The sequence below is a fragment of the Diabrotica undecimpunctata genome, chromosome 1 (assembly GCF_040954645.1).
Source record: "Diabrotica undecimpunctata isolate CICGRU chromosome 1, icDiaUnde3, whole genome shotgun sequence".
NCBI lineage: Eukaryota > Metazoa > Arthropoda > Insecta > Coleoptera > Chrysomelidae > Diabrotica > Diabrotica undecimpunctata.
Genome location: NC_092803.1, coordinates 126,255,784 through 126,282,609, shown reverse-complemented (window position 1 = coordinate 126,282,609; position 26,826 = coordinate 126,255,784). Strand labels below are relative to the sequence as shown.

The window sequence follows — 26,826 nt, the reverse complement described above, 5'->3', positions numbered from 1 at the left end:
GATACAATAGGAGTACGGCAAGTTACCGAAGACGTTTTACTGGCATATTTTAATATAATGGAAAATGAAAATAAATGGAAATCTTCTACAATGTGGTCACGATACTCTATGATAAAATCCGAGTTAGTTATTAGAAAAAATGTGGATATAAGCAAATTTTTAAAGTTACGTGCATTTCTGAAAAAAACAAGCGAAGGATATACTGCAAAGAAGTCTAAAGTATACGAAAATGGTTGCGTTTCGATTTAATTTGAGTTTCTTACCACTCCCTAACACGTGTTTCTGGGTCTACCCGTCATCAGAGAGAGTTTGTAAGAAAACTCAAACCAAACCAAAACGCACTGACTACTCTGGCAATTATAGAAAAAATAATTCTAGCATTCTCTAGATGAAGTCTAAAGTTTTCACTAAAGACGAGTTTGACAAATTTTTGTTTGAAGCGCCAGATAAGTTGTATTTAGGATTAAAGGTAAAAAAAATTATATTGCAAAGCATGTAGTATACTCTACTAAATTATAAAAATATTTCAGATTGTTTTGTTAATTGGGTTACCGGCGCCTGTCGATGCGACGAAATGGTAAAAATGAAGACTGTGGACTTTGAGGATAAAGAAAATGTAATAATTATCAAAATCCCAGACAGTAAAACACGACAAATTAGATCTTTTACGATAATTGGTCAAAACTACATTAAACTGTATAAAAAGTATGCATCACTGAGGCCTGAAAATTTCACAGAAAACCGATTTTTTATCAAGTACCAAAATGGAAAGTGTTACCGAAGCGTCATGGGAATACATTCGATCAGCGCAGTAACCCAAAAAGTAGCTAGTTATTTAAATTTAAACGATGCAATCGCATACACGGGTCACTCTTTACGACGAACTTCAGCAACACTTTTAATTGATGGAGGCGGAAATCTAGGGCTGGAAATCAAGCATGGTTGCCGAAGGATATATAGAGGATTAAATAAGAAATAAGAACGATAATGCTCAAAAAATTTTAAACCTTCATGATTCGCCAACATCGGAAATGATTGCTGAAAGTTGTTCTCGACCATCAGTATCATCAACAATTACCAATGCGTATCAAGAGTCGGGAACATTTTTGCACGGTTTCAATTTTGAAAATGCCTCATTAACTAATTGTACTTTTAACATTACTATAAATAAAAATGATGTTTAATTGTTGTTAATGACATTTGTATTGTTGCTTTGTGACATGTTTCATATTGTTGCCATGACAACATTTTTCTCTCCGCCGTAAAGAAATGGGAAAAAAAACTGCTGCCGGCGGAGACGTCAAACTTTGACAGGATCAAGTTAGATAAGTAATGTCATCATTATTTGACGTTTAAAGAAAAATAATTTTTTCTATATCTATTTATATTTCTATAATTATTTCTATTCTATATATCGGGCGCGTCAAGAAAAGTCATGCTTCTCCGCCTCATAAAGTAATATACTATAATCTTAATCTTATGTACGTTTATTTGATTGTACTCGATTTGGGAATGCATATCGCACAGTTTTTCTAACAGAAAATTAGAACGGATAAAAAACTGTTCACGTCAGAAACATTATACAATAAATATCACTACCATGTTGTATTACTTTTGTACCAGAATTTATAAAATCTTACAATATCTTGCCCTTCATTAAATTCATTAATCTCGTCGATTCTTCTAGTTCTTCATGTGCCGTCTTTGTATAGCACCGAGCCGTAAATTTTTCTCAGTATCTTTCTCTCGATTGTCGTAAGTTGCGCTTCATCTTTTTTGGACATTACCCAAGTCTCACAACCATAAGGCTACTACTAACGGTATAGTTAATGTTCTGTAGATAGTCATTTTTGTTCTTTTCTCTAATAAATTTGTCATCGGTCTTGGTCTAGCACAGTATGTACTATTTCCACTGGAAAACGTGCATTAATTTCACTACCCACGGAATTCTTTTGATTGATTTCTGTGACGAGATATGTGAAGGCATCCACACGTTCGATGGTACAGTTGTCTATTGCAATATTATTTTCATTGTCCTGTGTTCTTTTGACGGTAATGTACTTGGATTTTGTTTTGCTTACTTTAAGCCCTCTTTTTCCTGCCGGATCGATTTCCTTGAACACTTTCATTAGTCGTCGCTTGCTTCTACTAAGGATAACTGCATATACAGTAATTTGTATTGATTTGGTATTTATATGGCCGATTAAATTGGTTTTTCTGATGACTGCCTCAAGAACTAGGTTAAAGGGCATGGTTGGTAGTGCGTCTCCCTGTTTCACTCCCACATTGCTGTTAAATAGGGGAGATAATCCACCATTTACTGTAACTGCGACTTTTGAACTCTGCAACGTCATTTTTATAAGGCTGATAGTATTTGTTAGGTATACCTAGATTACGAATATCTTCCAGCATTTTGTTTATGACCACACTATCAAAATCTTGTTTAAAGTTTATACACATATTATATAGTTCTATATCGTATTCATAAGCTTTTTCTTGAATCGTTCTTAGTATGAATATATTGTCTATATTGGCTCTATTTGGTCTGGATCCATTTTGATAACCACCGATTATATTCTCGGAGTAGTCTAACAATCTATTATAGATAATATCAGAAAGAATTTTGTATACTAAGTATATATATTTAGCAATGTATTTGACCTATAACTACAACATTCCCTCACAAGGCAATCAAAACCGTGTATTTGTCTACAAAATCGAAACTAGAATTATTATTGACAGTAAATAATATTTCTGGCTCCGTTTGGGTGTTGCTACCATCACTTTCGTTTTTTCTTCATTTACAAGCCCATATTTTTTCAATCAAATCTTCAATTGACAGAGTTATATAAAGCTCAAGTCTGTGATATAATTATTGTGAAGCCATAAAAACGATAACACCTAGGGTTTGTTAGTATAGCTTGGTATTCGTAGAAATGCAAACCCATGTAGATATCAGCAATATCTAATCAAAGTCTCTTGAATGTTCAACCAGGCGTTCTGAATTAATTGAATGCTTTGACTAATTTTATCTTATTTAAACAATAATATTTAGGTATGGTGGGCGGGTATGGATCTGAAGTGTTTGTTTACTTATCAGGATGTTTAAGCTAGATAAAACTTCATTATTTTCATTCATGAATTAGAAAAAATGTGAGTAAATTTTCATGTTATTTAGAAAGTCCAAAATATCCTTGCTTTAACTGATCTTTAAACTTCCTGTAAAATCTCTCCGGGTGATATTTTGAAAAACTAAAGAACGGGCTTAATTAGAATATGGGAAGCTGAAGAACTGTCCCAGGATTGGAAAGAAGGCAGAATTATACCAATATTTAAGAAAGGAGAACTACAAGAGAAATGTCATGAACACAACATAGAACTCCACACCTTCTTCGTAGACTTTAGACAAGCCTTTGACTGTATTGGAAGAAATAAATTATTACATTCGAGCTAAAATAATAGCAAAAGAAGGTACCTCAAACGGGTAACGGGCGATTCCCTGTCAACCACACAATTCAACATAGCAGTAGAAGGAACAGTCAAGGTCAGCGGAATTAAATGAACCATAGCCCACTCCTCATCACAAATAGTAGCATATGCAGATGACATAGTTCTTATGGAAAGAGACAAGAAAAGATTAAAAAAAGCAGTAACAATCCTCGCAAATAAAGCACGGAAAAGTGGTCTAGAAATTTATGAAGGAAAAACAAAATATCTACTCTGCTCTACAGCAGACACTGAGATGACTGAGACACATAGAGAGAAGGAAAAACGATCTACTGATTAAGGTCACCAGATGAAATCCAGAAACTGAAAGACCAAGGGAAAGACCCGGGGAGAGATAGGAGGACCAGGTCATGAGAGATATCAAAATCCTGAAAGTGAGAAACTGGAGGGAACTATGCATAGATCGAAATAAGTGGAAGAAATGTAACTAAAGCCAAGTAAGTCATACAACAAACTTTGACGATGCACAAGAAGAATGCGGAGTGATTCACCGCAATAAACGAATCATAGAGTTAGTAGTAAGAACGGCAAACATTTCATCAGGTCTGAAAGGTCTTGATGATGATAAAAGAACGGGCTGGGTCTGAGAAGCCCAAAATTAAACTTTAAATTTTTATACTTGATTGTATAATAACAAGATTGCATTACAGATTATAATACTACTACCTGAAAAATAATTAAAATACCTTGTTTATTATTTAACCCATACGACAAACACAAGAAAGAACTAGGGGAAACAGATGCACAGTTGAATTAGAAGACGATATTGAAACTGTAGAAAGTTTCAAATATCTGGGACTTGCATTAAACACGGAGGGAACAGAAGAACCAGAAATTCAAAGAAGAGTAGTAAAGGGAAACAAAGTTCACTTGCCCATTAAAACACACATTCACACACTGGAGATCGAAAATCAGGGTCTACAAAACTATTATCAGACCAATAGTATGTTATGGATGCGATACATGGGTGATGACAGACGACACAAAACGAAAGCTGGAAGTTTTCGAAAGAAAAGTCCTAAGAAAGATATTTGGACCTATTAACGAAAAATGGAGAAAATACAACCATAAACTCTACCAACTATTCAAGGAGCACCGATCTCAAAATTCGTTAAACTTCAAAGACTTCCATAGGCTGGTCCTGTAGTGAGAATGGAGACCGAAAGATTGCCAAAAAGAGCCCTAGATATTAAAATACCAACAGCAAGACCAAAAGGAGGGTACGGAAAAGGTGGGAGGATGAAGTGGCAGCGGACGCGCAAAGTTTGGAGGACACCAAGGCTCGATTTGGACTGTAGCTCCATTTATGAGAGAGATATACGAAAAACAGGTAGTGTGTTCTTAACAAATACATTTTTTGCAGTAGTCACACATACATCAAGTTTGGCGATCTCTACAAAAACACGTTTTCTTTTATTTTGAGATTCCACGTGTACATACTTATATTAGCACAACGACACTTATTTTAGCATCAAGCTCTTTTATGGGGACCGGAATTCCGAAATTTTAACGGAATTCTGTGGGACCAAACAATATCTAAAGCAAACAAACAACTCATATACAACACCATACTTAAAAGTGTAATCACATATGGCAGCGAAGTTTGGCAAATGAAACAAAGAACAGAGAAACTGTTACTAGCAACAGAAATGGACTTCTGGAGAAGAGCAGCAGGAAAATCAAGAAGAGATCGGATACCAAATGAGAGAATACGTGAAATGATGGGAGTCAAGCATACAATAGTTGATGACATAAAAACAAAACAGTTAATATGGTACGGCCATGTACAGAGAATGCCAGATGACAGGATACCAAAACAGATTTTGACGTGGACACCACAAGGGAGAAGGAAAAGAGGAAGGCCGAGAAAAAGCTGGAGAGAGGGAATTGAAAAAGAACTAGAGGAAAGAGAAATCCCTCCAGGCCTATGGCTGAATAGAGAAGAATGGCGGTTAGGAGTCGGAAGGCGTCGGAGAACGCTGTAAACCGATAGTAGTAGTAGTAGCTCTTTTATGTCTCGTGGCAAATGAGAAGATCGAGCTCTTTGATATTGTTATGAGTCACAACGCCCTAATTGCGGCTCTCGCGTAAGAGTAATTCTAGAAGCCGAAGTAACCACTTTGTCAGCAACGTTAGATAACTTTTTTATGGAATTTGGCGTTATCGCAGATCGTTTCCTACCAGCTATTTGTAGAACAGATGTTTTGTTATTTAAAGCACTGAGATGGCTTTTAAAGTCAGTTTTATGAGATTAGCGCAGTGTGTTTTGTAAATTGATCCGATAATTATTGATGTAATTAGAATTTATGATAGTTGTAATTTAGTCTCTCCAGTTTTGTTTGTCTACCAAAAATGTCTTGATGGGCCCCTAGACGAGAAGCAACTGACCCGGTATGTTTCCTCATCGTATCTTTTATTTTAATTATCCGTTAATTTTGTATTAGGTGTAGTACTGTGTATTTGTCTGATTAGAGAATCTACTGCAACTGGCTGAATGACTAATGTCTATGCCATTAAAAAAAGTGAAGACCTACTTAATTCTTTTAGAAAAAATCCCCTTGTGTTCATTTTTATATCCATCTAGTGAGTTTAGTCCTCTTTATTACAAATACATTCATTGCATTAATGTCAAGTAATTAATAAAATGTGACCATAAACCAACGTTATGTATTTCTTGCAACAGTTATTATGACTTGTTGATAAGTTTTTTGCGACTTGATGTCGAATTGTGACTGTTGAATTGATCTGATGATCAGTGAACTAATTGTCCATTGTGACGTTCCTGTTGGATTTTGTATATTGGTTTGCCAAGCCGCTCAACTACATAGGCTGCCGAACTGTTTGTATATGGTCCTGTTGGTTGTGTACCAGCATATACTTAGAACTGATAAGTAGAGACCGGAATATATGCAAACGAAAACAGCAAATTGGAGCAAATATGCAAATTTGTTTAAAGGATATGCGTAATACACGCACATATACAGACGTTAATTAACGTCTTGTTCATAAATTTTGCATTTAAAAACCAAATGGTATAATAATATATAATAATAATAATAATCTAGAATACCATCCTGCTAGTATTTAAAGGATTACAGGATCACTTTGATGAACTTTCGCAACTTTTTCCAAAATAGAAAATCCTGAGTTTTTGTTTGAAACATATTGCAATTTATTTCCTACATATATGCCAACGTTTCCTCGAATGGTTCAAAAAGAGCCAACCTGTTTATGTCCTCAAGAACAAATTTAAAATATTAGCTTATATGTGCTAGATTCTGAGGTAAATTAGGTAATTGAACAAGTCATTTACATTCCTCCAGAGCTGCTGAAATCTGTTAGTTCTGTAATAAAACTTTTTATTCCTTGAAAATATTCCACATAAAAAAATGCTGCTTGTAACCAAGTGCTCCATCTCATGATAACAGGTAAAGGGAGTAATGGAATATTACCTAGACGTGCTTTTTAAAATTGAACTCGTAATAGCGATTTTATAAAAACTTTATTGACATTATTTATCCAATCATTAAATGTGGAAAATTTTGTCTGATTTCTCCCGCGACAATGTTAAGCGAATGAGCTTAGCATTAAATTGCTATATACACTAGTGGCCAAAATTCTGGAAACTTTTCAAAAGTTTTAGTTTTGTTATCAGCATTTCTCTTTTTCACAAGACTTATGTTGTTTATAAGTTTATCTATAATTTTATTACATCGTTTTATGCTTCTACTTAATATTTAACATCTATTTTAAGGGAGAAAATCCTCTAAAAAATTTAAAAATAAATAAAACAACAGCCGTTAGCTATTAGTAGATATATTTAAAAAAAAATGGTACAATAATTATTATCAACAAAATTAGTATTTGGTAGGATAACCTTTGTTTTTTAGGACAGACTCAATTCTGCGAGGCATGGCGTTGACGAGACGAGCCAAATCTTCTGGTGTAATAACTCTAAACCAGTTTTGAATAATGGCTTCCCTCAGTTCTCTCTTGTTGCTTGGGTTTCGGAGCGATACTAAGACTTTCAGCCTTGACCATAAATTTTCTATTGGATTTAGATCGGTACTATTTCCAGGCCAAGGCAGAACAGTAACATCATGGTTTCTCAACCATTCCGTAGAAGTCTTAGCTGTATGACAAGGCGCTCCATCCTGCTGGAAGATGCATTGTTGGGCATCCCCTTCGAACAAATCTCTGATAGTCGGCAGCAGTTTGGCTTGCAGTATCTCTTCCTGATATTTTTTTGCATTAATATTGTCCTCTATTACTGCTAAACGTCCAACTCCATTAGTGGTCATGCAAGCCCATACCACGACACTCACAGAATGCTTCATAGTGACCGTAGTACACTGGGGCAAAAGGTCTTTTCCCGGTCGGCGGCGAACAAACTTCACTCCGTCACTCCCAAAGATCGAGATTTTGGTTTCATCACTCCAAATTACTTTACTCCATTGTTCTTCTGTCCACCCTCTGTGTGCCAAAGCCCAATCAATGCGTTTTTGCCTGTTTTTTGTTCAGGAACGGCTTCTTTCTAGGAATTCGTGCTCGCAATCCATTTTCACACAACTTTCTTCTGATAGAGCGGTCCGATATTTGTAATCCAGTTGATTTGACAATACCGTTAATATCTTTTGCGGATCTGCGACGATCTTCTAAAGAAAGTCGGCATATTCTACGCACATCGTAGTGACTAACTTTGGGTTTTCTGCCAGATCTTTTTGCTGATTTTGTCGTTCCACGTTTGCAAACTTTCATTACACCTGATTTTGTGGCGCCACCACCCAATTTGTTTGCTATTTCTTGATAAGTGTAACCTTCTCGAAGGATAATTGCTTTGGCTCTCTTTCCTGGCGACCAGTCAACACGTTTTGAATTTCTGGTTGCCATTTTCGTTGAATCGACGGTGCTGAATTTCTCTCCGACAATTAAACGATATCAGCTTAGTAACAACTACCTGATGTCACTCATAAACACTCGAAGCCGCACGAAACTGTACTAAAGGCCACATAACCGCTTCCAGTTGGGTTGTTGACTGACTAGCAAAACCCTGACGCAATACAGTATTGCCAATGTTGCCATTCACAAATCTCGGATTTTCGGCGTTTCGCTTAGTTCTGGTTCCATATTTTAATCAATAATGATGTTAATAAAAAAAGAGTGAGAAATACATAAAATATTATGCAGGAATATAAAACAATAAAATAAAAATGTAATTGTAATGGTAAACTATATAAATCATGATCATGAGACGATTCTTGCTAAAAAAACGATAATTTTTGTAAAGTTTCCAGAATTTTGGCCACTAGTGTAGCTTGTGTCGCTTATCATTAATAAAACTTTATCGCGTGGTATAATTTCCGGTAAAAAAAAAAAAAATCTTCTTGAAAAAAAATAACAAACTCATCTTGAAAAAAAAAACAAACTCATCTTGAAAAAAAAAAACGTGATATGGTCAAATTGTTGGTTTTCTCCTATTTCTTGGGCGCAATAAGGTAACATTTTTTTTACATCTTCGTTTGAAACCCGCATCATTAAATGCGACAGATAGACCCTCATGCCAATCAGTTCTTTCGTCAACTGTAAAATTAATTGAGTTATAGGAAACAATTTTTCGAATTTTTCGTATGGTCTTATCTTGATATATTTTTTTCTTAAGGTACTTTTATCGGGATAATTACATTTACAATATTTATGCATAAGGTAAAAGTGACATTGTACACTTTTGAAATTAGAATTACCGAAGATAACAAGGAACCGTAAAGGTCCCAGTTAAAAACTTGCTGCTTGATTTTTTGATTACTAAGCACTTCGCTATTGTAAAAATGCCCTTTGGGATTGGGCCCTTTAAGAGTTTTTTCAGACTTTTTAAAGTGAAAAGATGTTTTTACATGCTGATCGATTAAAAATTTTCTATCAGAAGAAATCTGAGACAAAAAGCTAAAGCTTATTGACACGTTTTTATTTATTATGCGTTGACAACCTGCGTTGACAGTGGCTTGCACTTGTCTTAAAATGAAAATGTTACTTCCAATATTAGAGCAAGCGTGACAACATACTTTTCTTCCATCCAGCATTAATTTAGGATATGGCTAAATCCCAGCACTTTGTTTGGACATCGCGATATAAACAAATAACGAAGTCACGGGTTACGAAATAAACTTACACTATAAATGCACTTTTAAAATTTGCCTCAATGCACACGTTAACATGCGAAAACCATAAACGAAACTAATGTAATTTTCTAAGATTCATACAGCTATTTATTCCTAAAAGCTTCAATGACACTTCCGGTTTTTGGATTTCGGAAAAACTTGTCCCACTGAAAATGTTTATGTATGTTTCATTTTGTTTGTATATTAGGGTTGTTAATTGTTTACCCGTTTACCTAAAACCATTTATTACAATAGCAGATGAGCACAAAATGATTCAAAGAAATAGAGATTTTATTACTCGGGGAATTTGAATGAGCAATTTCGACAAAATGTCGACACATCCATATACATTTTGTTATAAAAATATAAAGACATGGAATTTCTGGTAAAAATATGAAATTTGTGTAAAATATGCCAGATATACAAAAAATGCATTTTGCATGTATTCCGGTCTCTAGTTATGACTACCATATTCATTTTCAGATTGCCAGCATTAGACTCATCCTCTCTACATGAAATTCTCAGAATACCTTATTTATTCACTTATATATTCACAAGTACATATTAATAACTAGTTTTCTTTGTAATTTAACCATTATTTAACCCACGTGTAACAAGAAATGATCAACATCGTTCTCGTAAAATCTTTGGAACCGATCCATTACAAAATAATAGCTAATTAAATGAAAATAAATCAAACAACACTAAAAGTCGTTAAACATATGGATCATGTGCAACTCTCTGCTATTAACCCGACCTAATATAGAATTCAATCATTTTTATGAGTCGTTAAATCCAAAAAGACTTCAATATACTCCAGAAGAAAACTTTCATTTGTGAATCTAAAAAATAGATAAAAAACCGTACATTGTAATTTTATTGCAACCTTTGAAGTAAACATTTGAAGAGGAAACAATATATAATTAAAAATAATGGTTAAATTAAATTTAGATTTTCTCTTTTTATTTTAAAGTAGTACGGGAGTTTACACAAACAAACACAATTCCGTTTCATAAAATTTATCTTAAAAAATATTTTTAATGATTATTTTACTTATTGAACAATAAAATTAAATAAGACGGGCGAAAATATAAACTTTTACAAAAGTTTATGGATTTTTTTACGTAGATGACGAATCCGTGATCAAAATTACTCGAGCTATCACAGTTTAAGTCCTCGGAACCGGAAGTAAAAAGTTCGATTTCATTATTGTTCCTCCACATAAATTTTAATATTGAATTTGATTCCATTACCAGCTTTTCTGTACCTGTTGCAGTTTTGGCTGCACTAATTAATCATCAGACGGATGGATAGACACACAGATCGCACAAAACTAAAAGACCGATTTTTTTTTAAATTTAAGCTATGTATAATATGATTTAAATTAAGGAAAAAACTTTACTATGTACTATTCTGAAGAAAACAAACAGGTGAAAAATGGGACAGTCTTTATGGTGAATAGAAAATTAAGAGAAAAAGTAATACAATTCAAAGCAGTTAATGGAAGGATATCCTATATCATAATAGAGAATAAACAAGCAAACATCGATACTCAACTGCTATACCCTTACAGAAGAAGCAAACCAAGAAGATAAAATAGCATTTTATGATATCCATGAAGAAACCTGTGAAAATATCCCCAGAAATGACATCTTAATAATGTATTATCTAAATGTGTTAATTATGTTTAATCAATATGAATTATTAAATCAGAAAACTTTTTAATTTCTATAAATATGTTTACGTTGCAAACATAATGCAGATACTTGCTTAACTTTAATTACCAAATAATTCCGATAACAATAAAAGTAGAGTTTTTACGGGACATGCGGGACGTCCCGCAGGACAAAGCGACAGGCCAGACACGCAAAAAAATCGCTGTCCCGTCCCGCAACAAAAATCGCAGTCCCGTCCCGTATTTTGTCCCGCGGGATCCGTGTGCATCTATAGTCAAAAGCGGATTAGATAATTGACAGGTCGACTTATACTGTCATTTTTAATTTATCAATAGCTGATTCTGCATTCTCCGAAATCGCGTCATTTCCATGTTAGGAATAATTATTAAACAATTATCTTAAGTTTGCTCTCTTGTCTAGCGTCCTGAACTTTTGAACATTTCCTCTTTAATTCCATAAATGTTGATCTCTCGCTTCACTTTATAAACACACTATACACACATTTGTGATCTTATTTATTATTATACAGGGTGTGCCAAAAGAAGCGGGACGGTGGAATATTTCGCGAGATTTACATCGGATCGAAAAACATAAAAAAACGTGTTCATAATTTTTCAAAAATCTATCGAATGACACCAAACACGAACCCCCAGCATCACCTCCTGTGCAGCACCCCCTTATTGCAGATTTGGATTCCTCATAAAAAAATAAAAACTTTTATTTGAAATATTTTTGTCGAATTGTTGATAGATGGCGCTATAATCGAAAAAAACAATTTATCCTGATACCCTAGGAAAATTAAGGAAACGGTCTAATATCTCAAGAAATAGACTTGAAATGAAAAACTAAAAAACACGTGTGTATTATTTTTCAAAAATCTATCGAATGACACCAAAAACCACCCTCCAACTCCATCCCTTGTGAGTTTTTGAAGATAAGCTAAATTTTAGATTTTCTGAAAGACTGAGCAGAAATGCAGCCCCCGCGCAAAAGTCGTATCCCACTAATGAATCTACAGCTGTAGCTATATGTTGAAACGCGGCTACACGGCTTTGGCCGTATCCATATCTTGTATAAAAAAAGAAAGGACAACATGCGCAAGACGTACATGTCAAGAAAACGTTTGAAAGCGATAGAAAACTATCCTCTCATACGAACCCTATAACGCAGTAGTAGAGGCAGGTCAAGCCTGAAGTAGACGGGTGGTATAAACGACGAAGATTGGCCCGGCAAATTGATAATGGACGGGAACGACTAACGAAACGGAAGATCGAGGCTCAACTAGGGATGTAGTACCACTAAAGATTGTGATGAACGCATGTAATACTGGCGATAAGATTGCAACAAAAAACTTTTAAGAAATGTTGAGAAAAGAGTAGGTACTAAATTCTACTTCACTTTTGCTAAAAAATAAAATAATTTTGACAGAAGTCAGATTATTAGGTATAGTAAATTAAGAAAGTAGAAAATAAATACGAAATTTCTTTCTTAAATTACGGAGAATTGTTTTCAACTTGAGTCAGTATTCCTGGCAAATCCTTACAACCTTAACTAACAGTACACTTCCAAAACTTACTAACTAAAACTAAACTAAATTAAACTAAAAATTTTTGGGTGCTTCTATTTGCAACGTGTTGGAAGCAATTCCTCTACGCTATACAGTTGAGTACCGTTTTATTCTGAAGGTATGATATAAAAGAAAATTTTTGGATGCACAGCATTTTGCCTGCGTCCACTTTTTAAATGTTGAACCACCTTTCTTTAGTCATCGACGCAACCTTACCACAAAAAAAAACCATTGTTTTATTGTTTCTTCCGAGAAATGTTTATTATAATTGTCCAATTAGCCGAATCTGGTCGTGATATGTAATTATAATGATTTTACTACAAGATTAAAATGCCTGATACAAAGTGTTTAGTCAAAATAAAAATAAACTTACACTTAATGAGGGCAACAACCTGGGTGTGCGTCGATTGCATTACATTAACCCCATTGACTTTGACGATTTTATCCCCAGCGTGAAGACCAGCTTTCTCTGCTGCACCACCTGGAAAACAACGTGTATATTAAAACGGGCGATTTAAATATAAAGGGTGTCCCAATAGGGACGTAAATTGTAAATAGCAAAAAAATAGAATGTTCTATTGGAAGTGTTATCTATTGGAATGTTCTAATAGAAGTTTTTGCGGATGTATTTAATTTTCAATCGTCACTGTTATCTTAAACGCTTTTTAATATAATAATACCAAATCTCTTTATACCAATAGTCTTTGTAGACGTCGAAATGACCTTCGACTCAACAGTAAAAAAATAAAAGCGAATCAATAAAAACTCTTAGATTCCTGAGCAAATTGTAAAATAGATGATAGGTATGTAGCAAAAATCAAATATATTTACAAGAACGAAACATCAAACACTAAAATGCCAAACAACCTACAAACAACTAACAAATTCAATATAGATAGATCTCCATAAAAATATTTGTGAACCTCCTGCAAGATATGCTTAATAGCATGGAGCCCGATATGTTTTTCGGGCAATATTGTAATGTTTTCAGATAATATCGAGGAAGCACAATAAATGTTGAAAGAGACAATCATCTAATGAAGTCGGTTTGAAAATAAATATTTAAAAAATCCAGTTCACGACAAATCTAGTGACTAAAGCTCCTCTTCAAATAAATAACATTAACATCAATCAAGTAACTATACAAGTATGAATGAGATAGGCATCCAAAGAGACAACCAAACACGTGGGATTCAAAGAACAGGTCTTAGCTGGGCAGAATTTGGAGGATTAAAGTATAAGTCTGTTACTAAGTCAAAAGGATCGCGTTTCGAGTTCCTAATCAAGTGATCAGGGACAGGGCGGGGGTGCGAGACGCAGTTAAGGCCATAATTGTCTATAAAACAATAAGATGATAAACATTCAAAACAGGATCAGACAAATCAAAATGAAAACATTTCTTATAACTAACTGGAATAAAAATTTCGAACTTTCGAAAAAAATACTTTAAAATTAAGAGAATTCACAATTTCAAATGAGCTGAATGAACAAATTGAACGTTGAAGTGGAACTGCTGAACATAGGCCTTTTCGTCGTGTTTCCAACCCAGCCTATCTTGCGCCACTCTCATCAAGTTTTTATTTTTTCTTCTTACATCGTCAGCCCATGGTGTAGGTGGTCGACCGACGCTTCTCTTGTCTTCCCTTGGTCTCCATTCCAATAATCTCTTCTTTGTCCATCGCCCATCCGTCATTCTAGCTATGTATCCTGCCCATCTCCATTTTAATCTGGCTATCCTTTCGATGACGTCAGTCAGGTTGCTTCTTCTCCTGACCTCTTTCTTTTTTATTTTGTCTCTTAACATGGAGTTACTCCTAACATGGATCGCTCCATTCTTCTCTGTGTAACTCTCTTTTGTTAGAGTAAGTGTTTCTGCTCCGTATGTTAACAATGGGAGGACGCATTGACCATATACCTTTCTCTTCAGGCGTGTGGGCAGCTTACCTATAAAAGTTTCTCTCAGTTTTCCATATGATGCCCTCCCAAAACCGCTTCTTCTCTTCAGTTCATGGATCTCTCCCAATCCTAATGTCATGTCTTAGGTATTTATTTACGAGTTCTACTTCTTGCCCATCAATACTAATGTTCTGATTGGGTACCAAATTTGTCATTATTTTTGTTTTCGAGATGTTTATATCTAAACGTACATTTTCTGTAGCCACAAGTATCATCTCTCTTGTCATTCTTAAGTCCTCAGCTATTATGACAAGTAATAGCTGAGGACTTAGGACTGAGACAAGTAAAGGTAATATAAGTTGTTTAGATATTCTCCATCTATTTTTATTTCCTTTGTCTGCCAATCAAAATTCAATGCCAGTAATAAAAAGTTTAGGAGACATTGGGTCTCCTTGTCTAACCCCCACCCTATTTTTATGCGATTACTATTATTATGAAATTTGACAGTGGTTGTTGCCTGTATATATATTATATATTGTATAATAGGATATAGAATAGAGAATAATTACAAATAAATCTCTATTTAAAAAAGCTCTATTTATTCGTCAGATACCCCAGAATAAGATTTACTTACTATTTTTATTTACTCTCCAGTCGTCAGAGACGAAAATGCTATTAAACCACTAAAGAAATCAATTTTGGGACCTCAAAAAAGATACAAAAAAATTTTGTGCTTCCGCCTAAACACACCCTCGTCTAGGGAGAAAAACGAAAAATCAACTTACCAAGAATCTGTACGCGGTAGAAAAAATGTTTTAAAGAAGAAATGTAGCAGAGACAATTTTAAATAAATATTTTTATTAGCACTTTTTCTGTAGAATAAACCGTTTTAGAAACAAGGCTTGAAGCGACCGGTGATTTTGAATGTCAGTTACGCTCGCGAAATCAATTTTAAATAAAGTTTGTATTAACTCGACGGTAAAAATTCGATAATTTTTGCAGAGTGTTCTATCCACAAAAATTGAAATCCTTAAATAAAATCAAAATACTAATAAAATGAAATAAATTAAATTAAAAACCGTCGCTCCGTGCGTTGACGATAAGAAAACTATGCCTCCCCTTTTCGGTCACCCCTAGAGTGCCAAATCTCGTTTTTCTATATAGTCTATATAGAAAGTCTATAAGTATATCGTCTAAATAATTTTATCGTCAATTTTTTTTTATTATTACACTGCATGTTTACAATTTACTGTATATACAGAGTAATAAGTAAATAGTCTGTAAGTAAATTAACGTGAGTTAGGTACCGTCCAATGATGGTTCTCTAAGTATTATTACGGTAAGTCTTCTGGCCATACTACTACTACTACTTGTCGGTTTATAACGTTCTCCGCCGTTTTCCGACTTCCAATCGCCACTTAGACCGGTTGTTCCATAGATCTTCTTCTATGGCCCTCTCTGTCAGTTCTTTATTTATTCCTTCGCTCCAACTTTTTCTCGGTCTACCTCGTTTTCTCTTTCCTTCTGGTTGCCACTTTAGTATTTCTTTTGGCATTCGTTGTTCTTCCTGCGGCTCTCCTCCAAAAATCCATTTCCGTCGCTTTCAGCGTTGACAGTGTTCTTTCTTTCAGTGGCCATACCTCACAGCTGTATAAAGTGATACTTTTTACTATAGTCTCATATATCCTCTTTTTATTTTCTTTGCTGATGGATTGGTCCCATAAAATGGTGTTTAACATTGTGATGGCTTTTCTCCCTGACGTATTTCTCTCTCTTATGGCTTTGTCTAATGTTCCATCTTGTGAAATAGTGATACCTAGGTATTTGTAGTCACAGCAGTGCTTTATCGTAGTGTTATCGTCTAATATGAGATCTTTTTGTTCTGCTCCAATGCACAGGTATTCGGTTTTCTTTTTATTTACTTCTAGACACCATATATCTTACTCTTCAATTAATTTTCGTGCCATATAGTTTAAATCGTCATAATCTTGAGCCATTATTACTTGATCGTCTGCAAAGTTAAGCGTATATACCATAGTATTGGTGAGCGGTATCCCCATTGTCCTGCATTTTTGTTTCCATCTTTTTAAAGCACTTTCGAGGTATATTTTAAATAAAGTGGGAGACAAGCAACATCCTTGCTTTAATCCTTTTGATGTTATAAATCCTGTTGTTATTTGTGTCCCTGCTTTTATCTTTGTTATTGGTTGGTTGTATAGCCCTTTGGCGGCTTTTATTAATTCTATATTAATATTCGTGCTTTCCATTGATTGCCACAGCTTCTTCAGTGGAACGCTGTCGTAGGCTTTCCGTAGGTCGACGAACAACATATGAATCTCTTGATTCCTTGCCATCTTTTTTTCTATTATCTGGGTTAAGGAGAAAATGTGGTCAATAGTGGATCGACCAGTACGAAATTCTGCTTGTTCTTCTGCTTCATAATCTAAGTATTCTCTCTCGATTCGGTTCTTTAACACCTTTCCATATATTCGACTCATAGATCCGGTTACAGCTATTCCTCGGTAATGTTCACAATTTTTATCACCCTTTTTATGTATAGTGCTGAGGTATGATATCTTCCATTCCGTAGGGATTTCGCTTGTGTTTATGCATTCTTGAAAAAGTTGTCGAAGACATTCGTACAATTTGTTCGTTCAATGTCTTCTGGTCATACCCTGTTCAATCTTCTTTCGGCAAGTGGTTGGGTGAATAAATTATTTATCAGTTCGTTGTTGTGATCAGTGGGCGATTTTTATATTTTATTGAGTGATTCTTTATTATGTCCTTAAGTAATGGGATGTCAAGATCATTGTGAAGTGTTTGGTTAGATACATACCATTGAGCTTTACTTATCATACGGAGTATTTTGGATTGAAATGTTTGAAGGTTTACTACAGCCCCATAGTTCTATTCAATATGCCCAAACTGGTAGAAGTATAGCTTTGTACAGAAAGAGTTTATTTTCAAGAGATAACTGAGACCTTTTGTTAAATAGCCAGTTCATATTTTTTAGTTTAAGATCTAGTTGTTTCCGTTTAGTTTTAATGTGAGTTGTCCATGTAAGTTTTTCATCCAGGTGCAATCCCAAATAATTTGACAACTGGTTTTATAGGAATAGGAGTATTATTAATATAAACTTGTGGACATGTAGATTTTCTTGTTGTAAAAGTAATTTGTACTGATTTACTAGCATTAACACTGATCTTCCATCGCTTAAGCCAGTTTTGTAATTGATCTAATTGATTTTGTACTTTTTGTGATGCTACATTTGGGTCGATATCCACTGCCAAGATTCCCGTATCATCGGCAAATGTAGCTAAGAAGGTATCATTGCTGGTTGGAACGTCTGCTCTAAATAATTTAAAATTGAAAAAATAATAAATGACGATTTTCAAAGCTCAAATACACAAGTAAAAAATATGATATTCGAAATCACCAAGTGCCTAAATTCAAATTCAACACTTCTTCTCTCAATTCCCGATGATAATTTTTAAACCTATTTTTCTATTTTATTTTATAACAGGACGTGTGCTCGGTAGTTAGATTTATGAATATACATACCACTGACGAGTTTTTCGCCTTATCTAATAAGCACTTCATTACCAATAATTAAAAAGGTTTTTATTTAAATTATATTTAAGCACTTGATGATTTCAAAAATAATATTTTTTACTTGTATTTTTGAGCCTTGAAAATAGTCATTTTTCGTTTTGGTTCACTTTTAAATTTTTTAGAAAATGATCAAATTCAGAAAAAAATTGCAAGAGACCTTTTTTGTTCAGAAGGATCCAAAAGATAAAAAAAATTGCCCTAGCCAAAAAAGTTAATTTTTACAATTTGCTAAAAAACATTTTTTTAAATAAAATTGCAGCCACTTTTCGCATGGTCGACTTTTTTAACCTTATTCTAGGATGTCTCACGAATGTGATTAGGCAAAAATATTTCATGGGAATATTTTTTCGAATCAACCCAAGCTTCTCGCCTTATATCTAAGATCCTGTTCAAATATTCAGTATGGCACGATTAAGGAAATATGATGTCATACCATGTATCCAAAATAAGGTCAATACTTAAAAAAATAAAGACGCGCCAGTCGTCTATTACATAACTGGTTAATTGTAATCAAATAGATTTAAATCAGAAATAAACAAAACCTACCTTCTTTTACACTCTGTACATAGACGGGGTTGTCGCCGGATACTTTCATCCCGTACCCTTTCTCATCCCTATTCACTACGACGCGCACCACGTGCTGTTGGCTTTGAGCATGATCCATAAGGGAGGCCGGCCGCCCCACACCGCCCGAGACTGGCGTGCCAGGACTTGGAGACGGCCGCCTCATGGAACCATTCATGCACAAAGATGGGCTGCTGCTGAAACAAAAATAAAAGCAGATGGTTAAGTTCTCCTTAAATTTATTTGAAGAAATAAAGTATCATAATAAGATAGGATACTGACAGAAACTCTCAGAAACTACATTGCCAGCAAAATGCGTCTACTATAAATTATACTTCATTTGGCCAATTTTTAATATCACAGGTATTAAATTCATCACAGTCTTTCATTTTTGAATGATCTTTTATGAAATACATTACTTACGTTTAATTTATTTATTCTAGTTGTGTGTGTTCTTAATTTGTTAGGTATTTTGTTTTGATTCTTTTTTTATTCACTTTTTTGTGTTTCTCTTTACTACATTCAATACTTTGAAGTTTTCTTCTGTCTTGTCTCACCATCTTTTCCCGAATGTTCTTATGTTTCATGGGCCCAAAAGACCCAAAAGATTAATTTTATCATTTCCCTAAGAAGGCTTAGCATTATGTTTCTTCATTCTAGCTTTTTTTGCTTTTATATATGAATGTCCTATGTGTAATCTTTTCCTTATTAGTTCTTTACAGAACAAAAATTGATCTAATTATTTTACCTTTTCATCTTTAAACGTTTATATATATAATCAGGAAACAGAAAGACTACAGGTGATATCAGATGCCTTATTCGGATTTAGAGCCAGACACTCTAGCGAACACCAGGTAGTCAAGCTCACAAAATACATCGCACCAGACTTTAACGATAGACAGTACACTGGAGCAGCCCTTCCTATTTTTTTATAGACGTAAGCAAAGTATTCTGTCGAGCAATGCCATGACAGAGCTACTCTTCTAGTACCTCTCTAGAGAGAAAGTTAGTTTATAGTTTAATTTATTTTTGACAATTCTCTCGAAGTTGACATTCATGACATTAAGGCTAATTTGTACTTTTCTATTAGCTGCTATTTTAATTTATTTATAATTTATCAAAAATGTTTTATAATGTTTTTTAAATACGTTTTGCAGCAAATTCGTTAAATAATTTTATTTGGTGAGTTACTACTTTTTTACAATTATTATTCAATCCACTTTATCAGATGATTTGTATTTTTATTTTACTTATTGAAAATAATTGTACCCACAGCTGAATGTAATTAAAAATTGTTCCCTAAGAATCCTTTTTTATTGACTCCAACCGATCCAAACATAGTTTTATTTTTTCGAAACGAGTCAACAAGTGCTTCTTTATATACACATATATATATATATATATATATATATATATATATATATATATATATATATATATATATATATATATATATATATATTGTTACGTTTCATTTTATCAATCAAAGATAGAATAAAAATTTTATTTTGTTATAGAACGCGGGCACATAAATATGCAACGCCCTGTATATCGATTTGTAAATATTTGTTATAAGTTAGTTTTAAGCAGTGGGTTTATCCATAATGAGTTTTACCCTGAAGGACTGAAAAACATTAGTAAATACTTAAATGTGAATAGACAATTATTGTTTACCGGTATTTTTAGATATTATATTTTAAAAGCCTTTTGTTTTGTTTCGCTGGAAAGGCCAAGGCCACCAGGTAGTTATTGTATTTAGAAAGTATAAGATATAACCGTTATCATTTTCAAAGAAATTTGTTTAGAAGCGATGCTTGGATTTTTCTGATGTAAAATATGAGAGGCGGGATATAGTAATTTTCTGATTGGTTAGCGAGTTTTGGAATGGGGATGAAAGAGAGTGAATGTTTGAAAGGTTGGATTGGAAAGATTATTATGTGATGGGAATCCGAAAAAAGCAAGTGAAGTTTTATGTAGTCAGTTAAGAAGCAAGTACCAGTTTGGTAATAGTGAGAAGTGGTTGGCTGAAAGGTGGAACGAGAGATAGGTCAAAGTTGAGAAGTCGAATACCTCCTTGATTCCATAAATTTCAAGTGAGTAAGTCACAAGAACTATAACTATTAAAAATATTTGCGACACCAAGTAAAATATACTTGGGTCTCAGGACATTATTAGTATATGAAAGAGAGGAGAGAATTTTTTAGTTTGTTGAACGAGTACTGGTAAAAGAGGCCTGCTCGTGTTTTGGGGAAAGAGTTGCTGGTATGCTGAGAGTTTGATACTTAAAACGGAGAAGGCTTTGATTGGTAGCCTAACATAATCAACAAGAGGGAGCTGTTTTGGTCGAAAGGAGACATCGTCGGGTGTGAATTAAAAGGTCAGTCAATTATTTTTTGCGACAGAATGTTTGTATGTTTCAAATAAAATACTCTATACCATCAGAAAATGATCGCTATTTTAAAATATCATAAATTTTATAAAAAAAATTTTTTTGTCCAAGGATAATTATTAATATTGGTAAATAAATTTAACAAGTTTCTTTTTATAATATTCAGAATTTTATATTTTGAGTACAAAAACATATTAACAAAGATTCCAATATTTCAAAATTTTTTCATAGGACATGTAATTATTTTATGAATATCCAAATTTCTTGTTTATGTTATTTTAATTGGGACAGTTAAGCCCATGGAATTTATTTGATAAATCTTAATATTATTTCTTTTGATAATAAAAGATATTTGTATTTGTTTATTTATGTTATTTCTATTTATTTCTTTTTCCTAATTTATCCCGATAAGGAACAGCTAAGAGATACTGGAAGCCACGAGAAAAGATAAGTATAACCTAAGCTGACTTATTTTTTTTTTTTTTTGTATAATAAAATGACACCCTGAGATTATTTTTTATGTATGATTTTGTGACACTTAAATAATTAATTAAATAATTAATTAAAGTAATTAAATAAATAAAAAGTTAATATAAAAGTAAGAAAAAGCAGATCATAATATATATATATATATATATATATATATATATATATATATATATATATATATATATATATATATATATATATATATATATATATATAAATAGTTAATCATCGCTTGATGACCTTCGTTCTCATTTTACAGAAATTTCATATTCTTAACCTCCATGTTACAGTTATTTTCTTTATGATTAATTTTTATTTATGAATGATGCAAGCATTTTATTTTCACCAGCCTAGATTATTTGTTTCTATAAAACAATTAGTAAAAAAATTCTAAAGCTTGTAATTAATTATTTGTAATGTGACAGAATTTAAAAACATAGACTACATATTCAATCAAATAACGCCAGCAATTATTTACAAAGGTGACAAAAACTTTCTCTGTAGTTTTTGTAGGTTTATGCAATGTTACTTTTTCCAAATTTAAATAAATTATGAGTAACAGTTGTTGTTACTCATAATAAACCATAAAATACAAGAGATTTATACACGGTTCTGAAACTATTTTCTTTTGGCACTGAATAGCTATTTTATATTATTGGGAATAAACCACAATCATTGTAATTCGGATTACATGTTTTTTGTTATGAGGTCTCGACTTACATTCCGAAAAGCGTTTCAAGAAAGCTCATGAAGCTTCTTCAAAATATCGGGAAAAAGAAATTGTCAGATATTTTTGGAAACACGTATTAAAACACTGAAATCACACGTGATTAGTACCAATGTGGTATGGGAATTGTAAGCAAGGAAAAATTAATTATCCTTCTATGATTTCTGAAACATACCAGAGTGGAGGAAACAAAATTTCCGACAAATTAGACAAAAGACATTGAAAATCACGTTTTATAGGACTTTTTAACGGCCCTATAAAATGTGTTTTAGAAAAGAAGCTCTTTTAACGGTCTTAGGAAGATTCTCTGTAACTTATTATCTTTAAGTATCAATATATGCATAAGAATTCTTAAATGTTACGTCTTTAGTGTCCTCCTCTACGGAGTAGAAAGCTCGAGTCTCAAGGCAGATGCCATAAAAAGGTTGAAGGCATTTGAAATGTGGTGCTACCGACGTATGTTAAGGGTCTCATATATACACCACACAACTAGCATAACATTCTACAGGGGCTAAGAGAAGACAAAGCAAATATTAACACCCTAAGGTGTTACTATTAAGGTCAAGACAGGCCCTGGACGTAGACGTATATCCTGGCTGGCCAATCTTAGGAAATCGTCTGATCTAACGTCAACTGATCTATTTCGAGCTGCCGTGAATAGAATAAGATGGGTCAATGTGGTCGCCAAAGGCAGCTTTAGATGAAGATAGGACCTTTTATGGAAGCAAAGCAAATCCTCGATGCAAAAGGGACTCGAGAGCAAGCGCAATCTGAAAGCCACACACAAGTGTAAGATATATACAAAAGATCTTTCAGCTCACAATCAATATTATTTTTGATTTTTTTTAAGTTTAAGTTTAATCTAAATCCATAAAATTTAAATATCGGCCATCAGCCAAGGCGAGAAGTTTCCCACTATCCCTTATACTTCGTTATACTCTTTTGTACTCCCTGGATACTTCAATATTTTTTTAAAAAGTGTGAGTCATTTTTCAGCTGCTTCTATAGAAGAATCTACTCGTTCAAAAAATTTGAGAAAAATCATGGTGATAAGTGGTCAATGGAACTAGCACTCTCTGAATTTTTCAAGATTTTTTAGTGAGCTCAAGGCTCCATTAAAAATACTTTCGAAAATGGGAGTATTTTATGATACTACATGAATTTACTCTTTTAAAAAATCTTAAATAAATCATGTTGATTGTTTTCTCAGATTTTTTAGTGCGCTCTAAGATTCCATATAAAATACTTTTGAAGACGGGAGTATTTTACATTATCTGAAAATAGTTTTCACCGAAGTAATTTTATTTTCTTGAGATACTTCATTTTCGCATTGGGAATACAAAAAATACAACCCTAAAGAGAAAAAAATTGCTTATTTTATACTCCTATTAAAGTGATAAACCACTCGAGTCTAGAAAAATAAATATTAGCGTAATAAGGTATCAAATACTGAAATTTAAGATAGATCGTTAAAACCAAATAAATTTAAGAGCAAAATTAATGGTAGGTAAGAAATTCTCAATGGCAGTACTCTAAAAACGTTTATTCGCATTTTTTGTGTAGAATTAACCGTCCTTTCAGAAACAACTATTGAAGCGATCGGCTTCAATAGTTGCTTCAATTTTTTTAATTCACAGCTTATTTGTATATAACAATTAAGAGATGTACAATCTCTCGGTTACCAAATGAAAGAGTAAGTGTTGCTTTTTAAAAATAGTCAAAAAAATCGAAAAAAAAATTTATTATTACTGAAAAACAATTTTACAAAAATATGCTAATTTTTTACTTATAAATGAATAAATAGAATAACTTTTTGTATATTACTTCACGAATTTAAGGAAAAAAAATTGAACTATGTCAATTAGGGCCAAAGTTATCCATTTTTTTTTTTTTTTTTTTTTTTAATTCACAGCTTATTTGTTTATAACAATTAAGAGATGTAATTTGCGCCATTTTAATTTGGAATATTCATAGTTTATGTAAAAAAATTTTGTTCAATTTGAACTTCAGGAAAGTCGTCGGTAAAGCTTCAAAAATGAAGTACAAACGCTGACCTCTTAGAGGGACAAAGGAAGGAAGTATTTTATTCGTGCGCTCCAAAAATAATATAAAATCTTCAAATCTCTTAAACGACTCGATGGATTTTAATGTTTGGTTTTTAATTTATATGTACTTTTCGCCTACTTTACGAACATACTTTTTTGCTATAAAATTATGTAATTAACCGGACAATTTGTTTAAAGGAGTTTAGAAAAAAACAATTTTTTTCTAAAAAATTCGATTTTATTACCTACTACTACCAAATATTGTATGTGTATCAAATAACGATTTACTATTATTATAACGACATTTAATTTGGTATATATGCATAAAATTTAAGTTGGGGTTGGAGGTTGTCCAAGGGTGAGTTATTCCTAGTGAGATCATTGGATCAACTCATTCCTGAGACGCATTTCAAAACAATAGCTTGTTCTTGTAAAACGGGATGTAATAGGTTAACTTGCGGATGCAGAAAATCGGGGTTATATTGTACAAACTTGTGTGCAGAATGCACGCAAGAAAATTAATGCAAGAGATAATTGGGACGTAATTGACGATACAAGGCCATTCAATGTTAGAATAAGTGAACATCAATTTTATATTAAAAATAGAGAATTTGATAGATCTCAAATATGTAAACACGTATGGGATAATGAACATAGGATTCAATGGAATGATTCAAGTATAGTCCTAAAAGAAACGGATTGTAAAAAAAGAAAAATCAAAGAAGCGGCTCTAATTATGATAAATGAGACCAATTGTGTCGCAAATTTCTCGGTAGAATGTAGTAGGATCTGGTTACCCATATTAAAAGAGGAAGTTATTAAAAGTATATTTTATTATACCATATATTAGTAAGTATTAAAAAATACCAGTATTAATAAGTCAGTAACATCCCTCCCCGGGACTGTAATTTTGCCTCGACGTTGGTGGGAGGGCCGAGTAACTGGTCTTGGTCCCTGAAATTGTGAGGGGAGCACGACCAGTGAAACTAAACACAGTCCCTAAGCGTCCAGCGCCTGTGCACCGGGTGGCCGCCGGACACCGCCGCTGGGCGCAAGAAAGGCGTGGCAATTGAGGCGAACAGTTGCGGCGCCTTCGCCTTCAGCTTTTAGTTTACCCTTCCAACTTCCCTACGGCTACTCCAAATTTCTCTAATCTCAGTCGCCAAACTCCAAAACCCGGCGGCGGTGGGGTCCCACGCATTAGACGCGTCTGCCGGTGCGGGGACCCCGCCCTCGATCCTGACACACACACACACACACTTTTCGAGCCTTCCTCGACAGACTATCTAGGAGTAGCCGACTCACCCTATCCAACTTCCCGCCCCCTCACACCCCAACAGGAAGCTCGTAGCTCGGAAATTGTCGGCGAGGCACTGGTGGGGTCACTGACGCCAAATAGGTGACACCAATAAATACCAGTAGAAGAGAAGACCAGCCCAACTGCATCTCAGCATGCATCACCGACTAGTCCTTATCCTCACGGAAGGATGAATGGCGAATTCCCGGCGCCAAAAAACGGGGACCTTTTGGCTATGGAATGGTAACCCAGACAGAGGAGTCCAGATGGAGAAAACCAGCTTTTAAAAAATCCGCAATTCAAGCTGGAAGACATCGCGGCGAAGGATGAATGGCCATGCGTAGTTGGTCGAGAGCGATTCCTGTAAGGAACCAGGCGACACCTCACAGTAATTAGCCTTACTCGGGTATGCGGGGCTCTGCTCGAGTGGACTGCAATTCCCTAGCTACTCGTGGGAACAATATGGAAAATAATATGGAAACCAATATTCCCGAACAACCCGTAGTAGAAAGCCCTGAAGGCACTACTATACAGATAGCGAAGCCGACCAAAAGGAAGGCGGTCAGAGTCACCTCCCTAGAGGAGGTGGATCTAATGACAGACGAGGAGGTTATTAAGGCCAGGCTGGCCGGGGCCTCCAAGAAGAAAGTAAGGGATCTGGTGGGAAAAGGCCAGGATTACATTGAAGCCAAGCGCTCGGTGATCAAGGCCAACCTCACCAAGGTGCTTGGACGACAAAAGGACAATCCCCCTAAGTCTAAAGAGAAGGCGGAGCAAAAGCTGGAAATGGCTACGCAAAAGTCTACAAAGAAGCGACAAGGGTCGGACCACAGTACGCCGCCAGCGGAAGCCAAAAAGAGGCCGAGGAAGTCAGAAATGACTTTTACACAAGCCCTTTGCTC

General features: G+C 34.1%; 1 protein-coding gene across 7 annotated transcripts in view; it reads right to left on the bottom strand.

Annotated features, from left to right (window-relative positions):
* The window catches only part of RhoGEF2 (Rho guanine nucleotide exchange factor 2), a 498,291-nt gene that overhangs the window by 457,441 nt on the left and 14,024 nt on the right, over nt 1–26,826 (bottom strand). For 6 of the 7 annotated variants that reach the window (XM_072519486.1, XM_072519503.1, XM_072519501.1 and 3 more), the window contains exons 2-3: nt 18,960–19,174; nt 13,279–13,386 (exon numbers count right to left, since the gene is read on the bottom strand). In XM_072519486.1, the coding sequence (XP_072375587.1) occupies nt 13,279–13,386; nt 18,960–19,174 (323 nt within the window). The remainder of the gene's footprint in view (nt 1–13,278; nt 13,387–18,959; nt 19,175–26,826) is intronic. The other variant, XM_072519493.1, reaches the window with a different exon arrangement.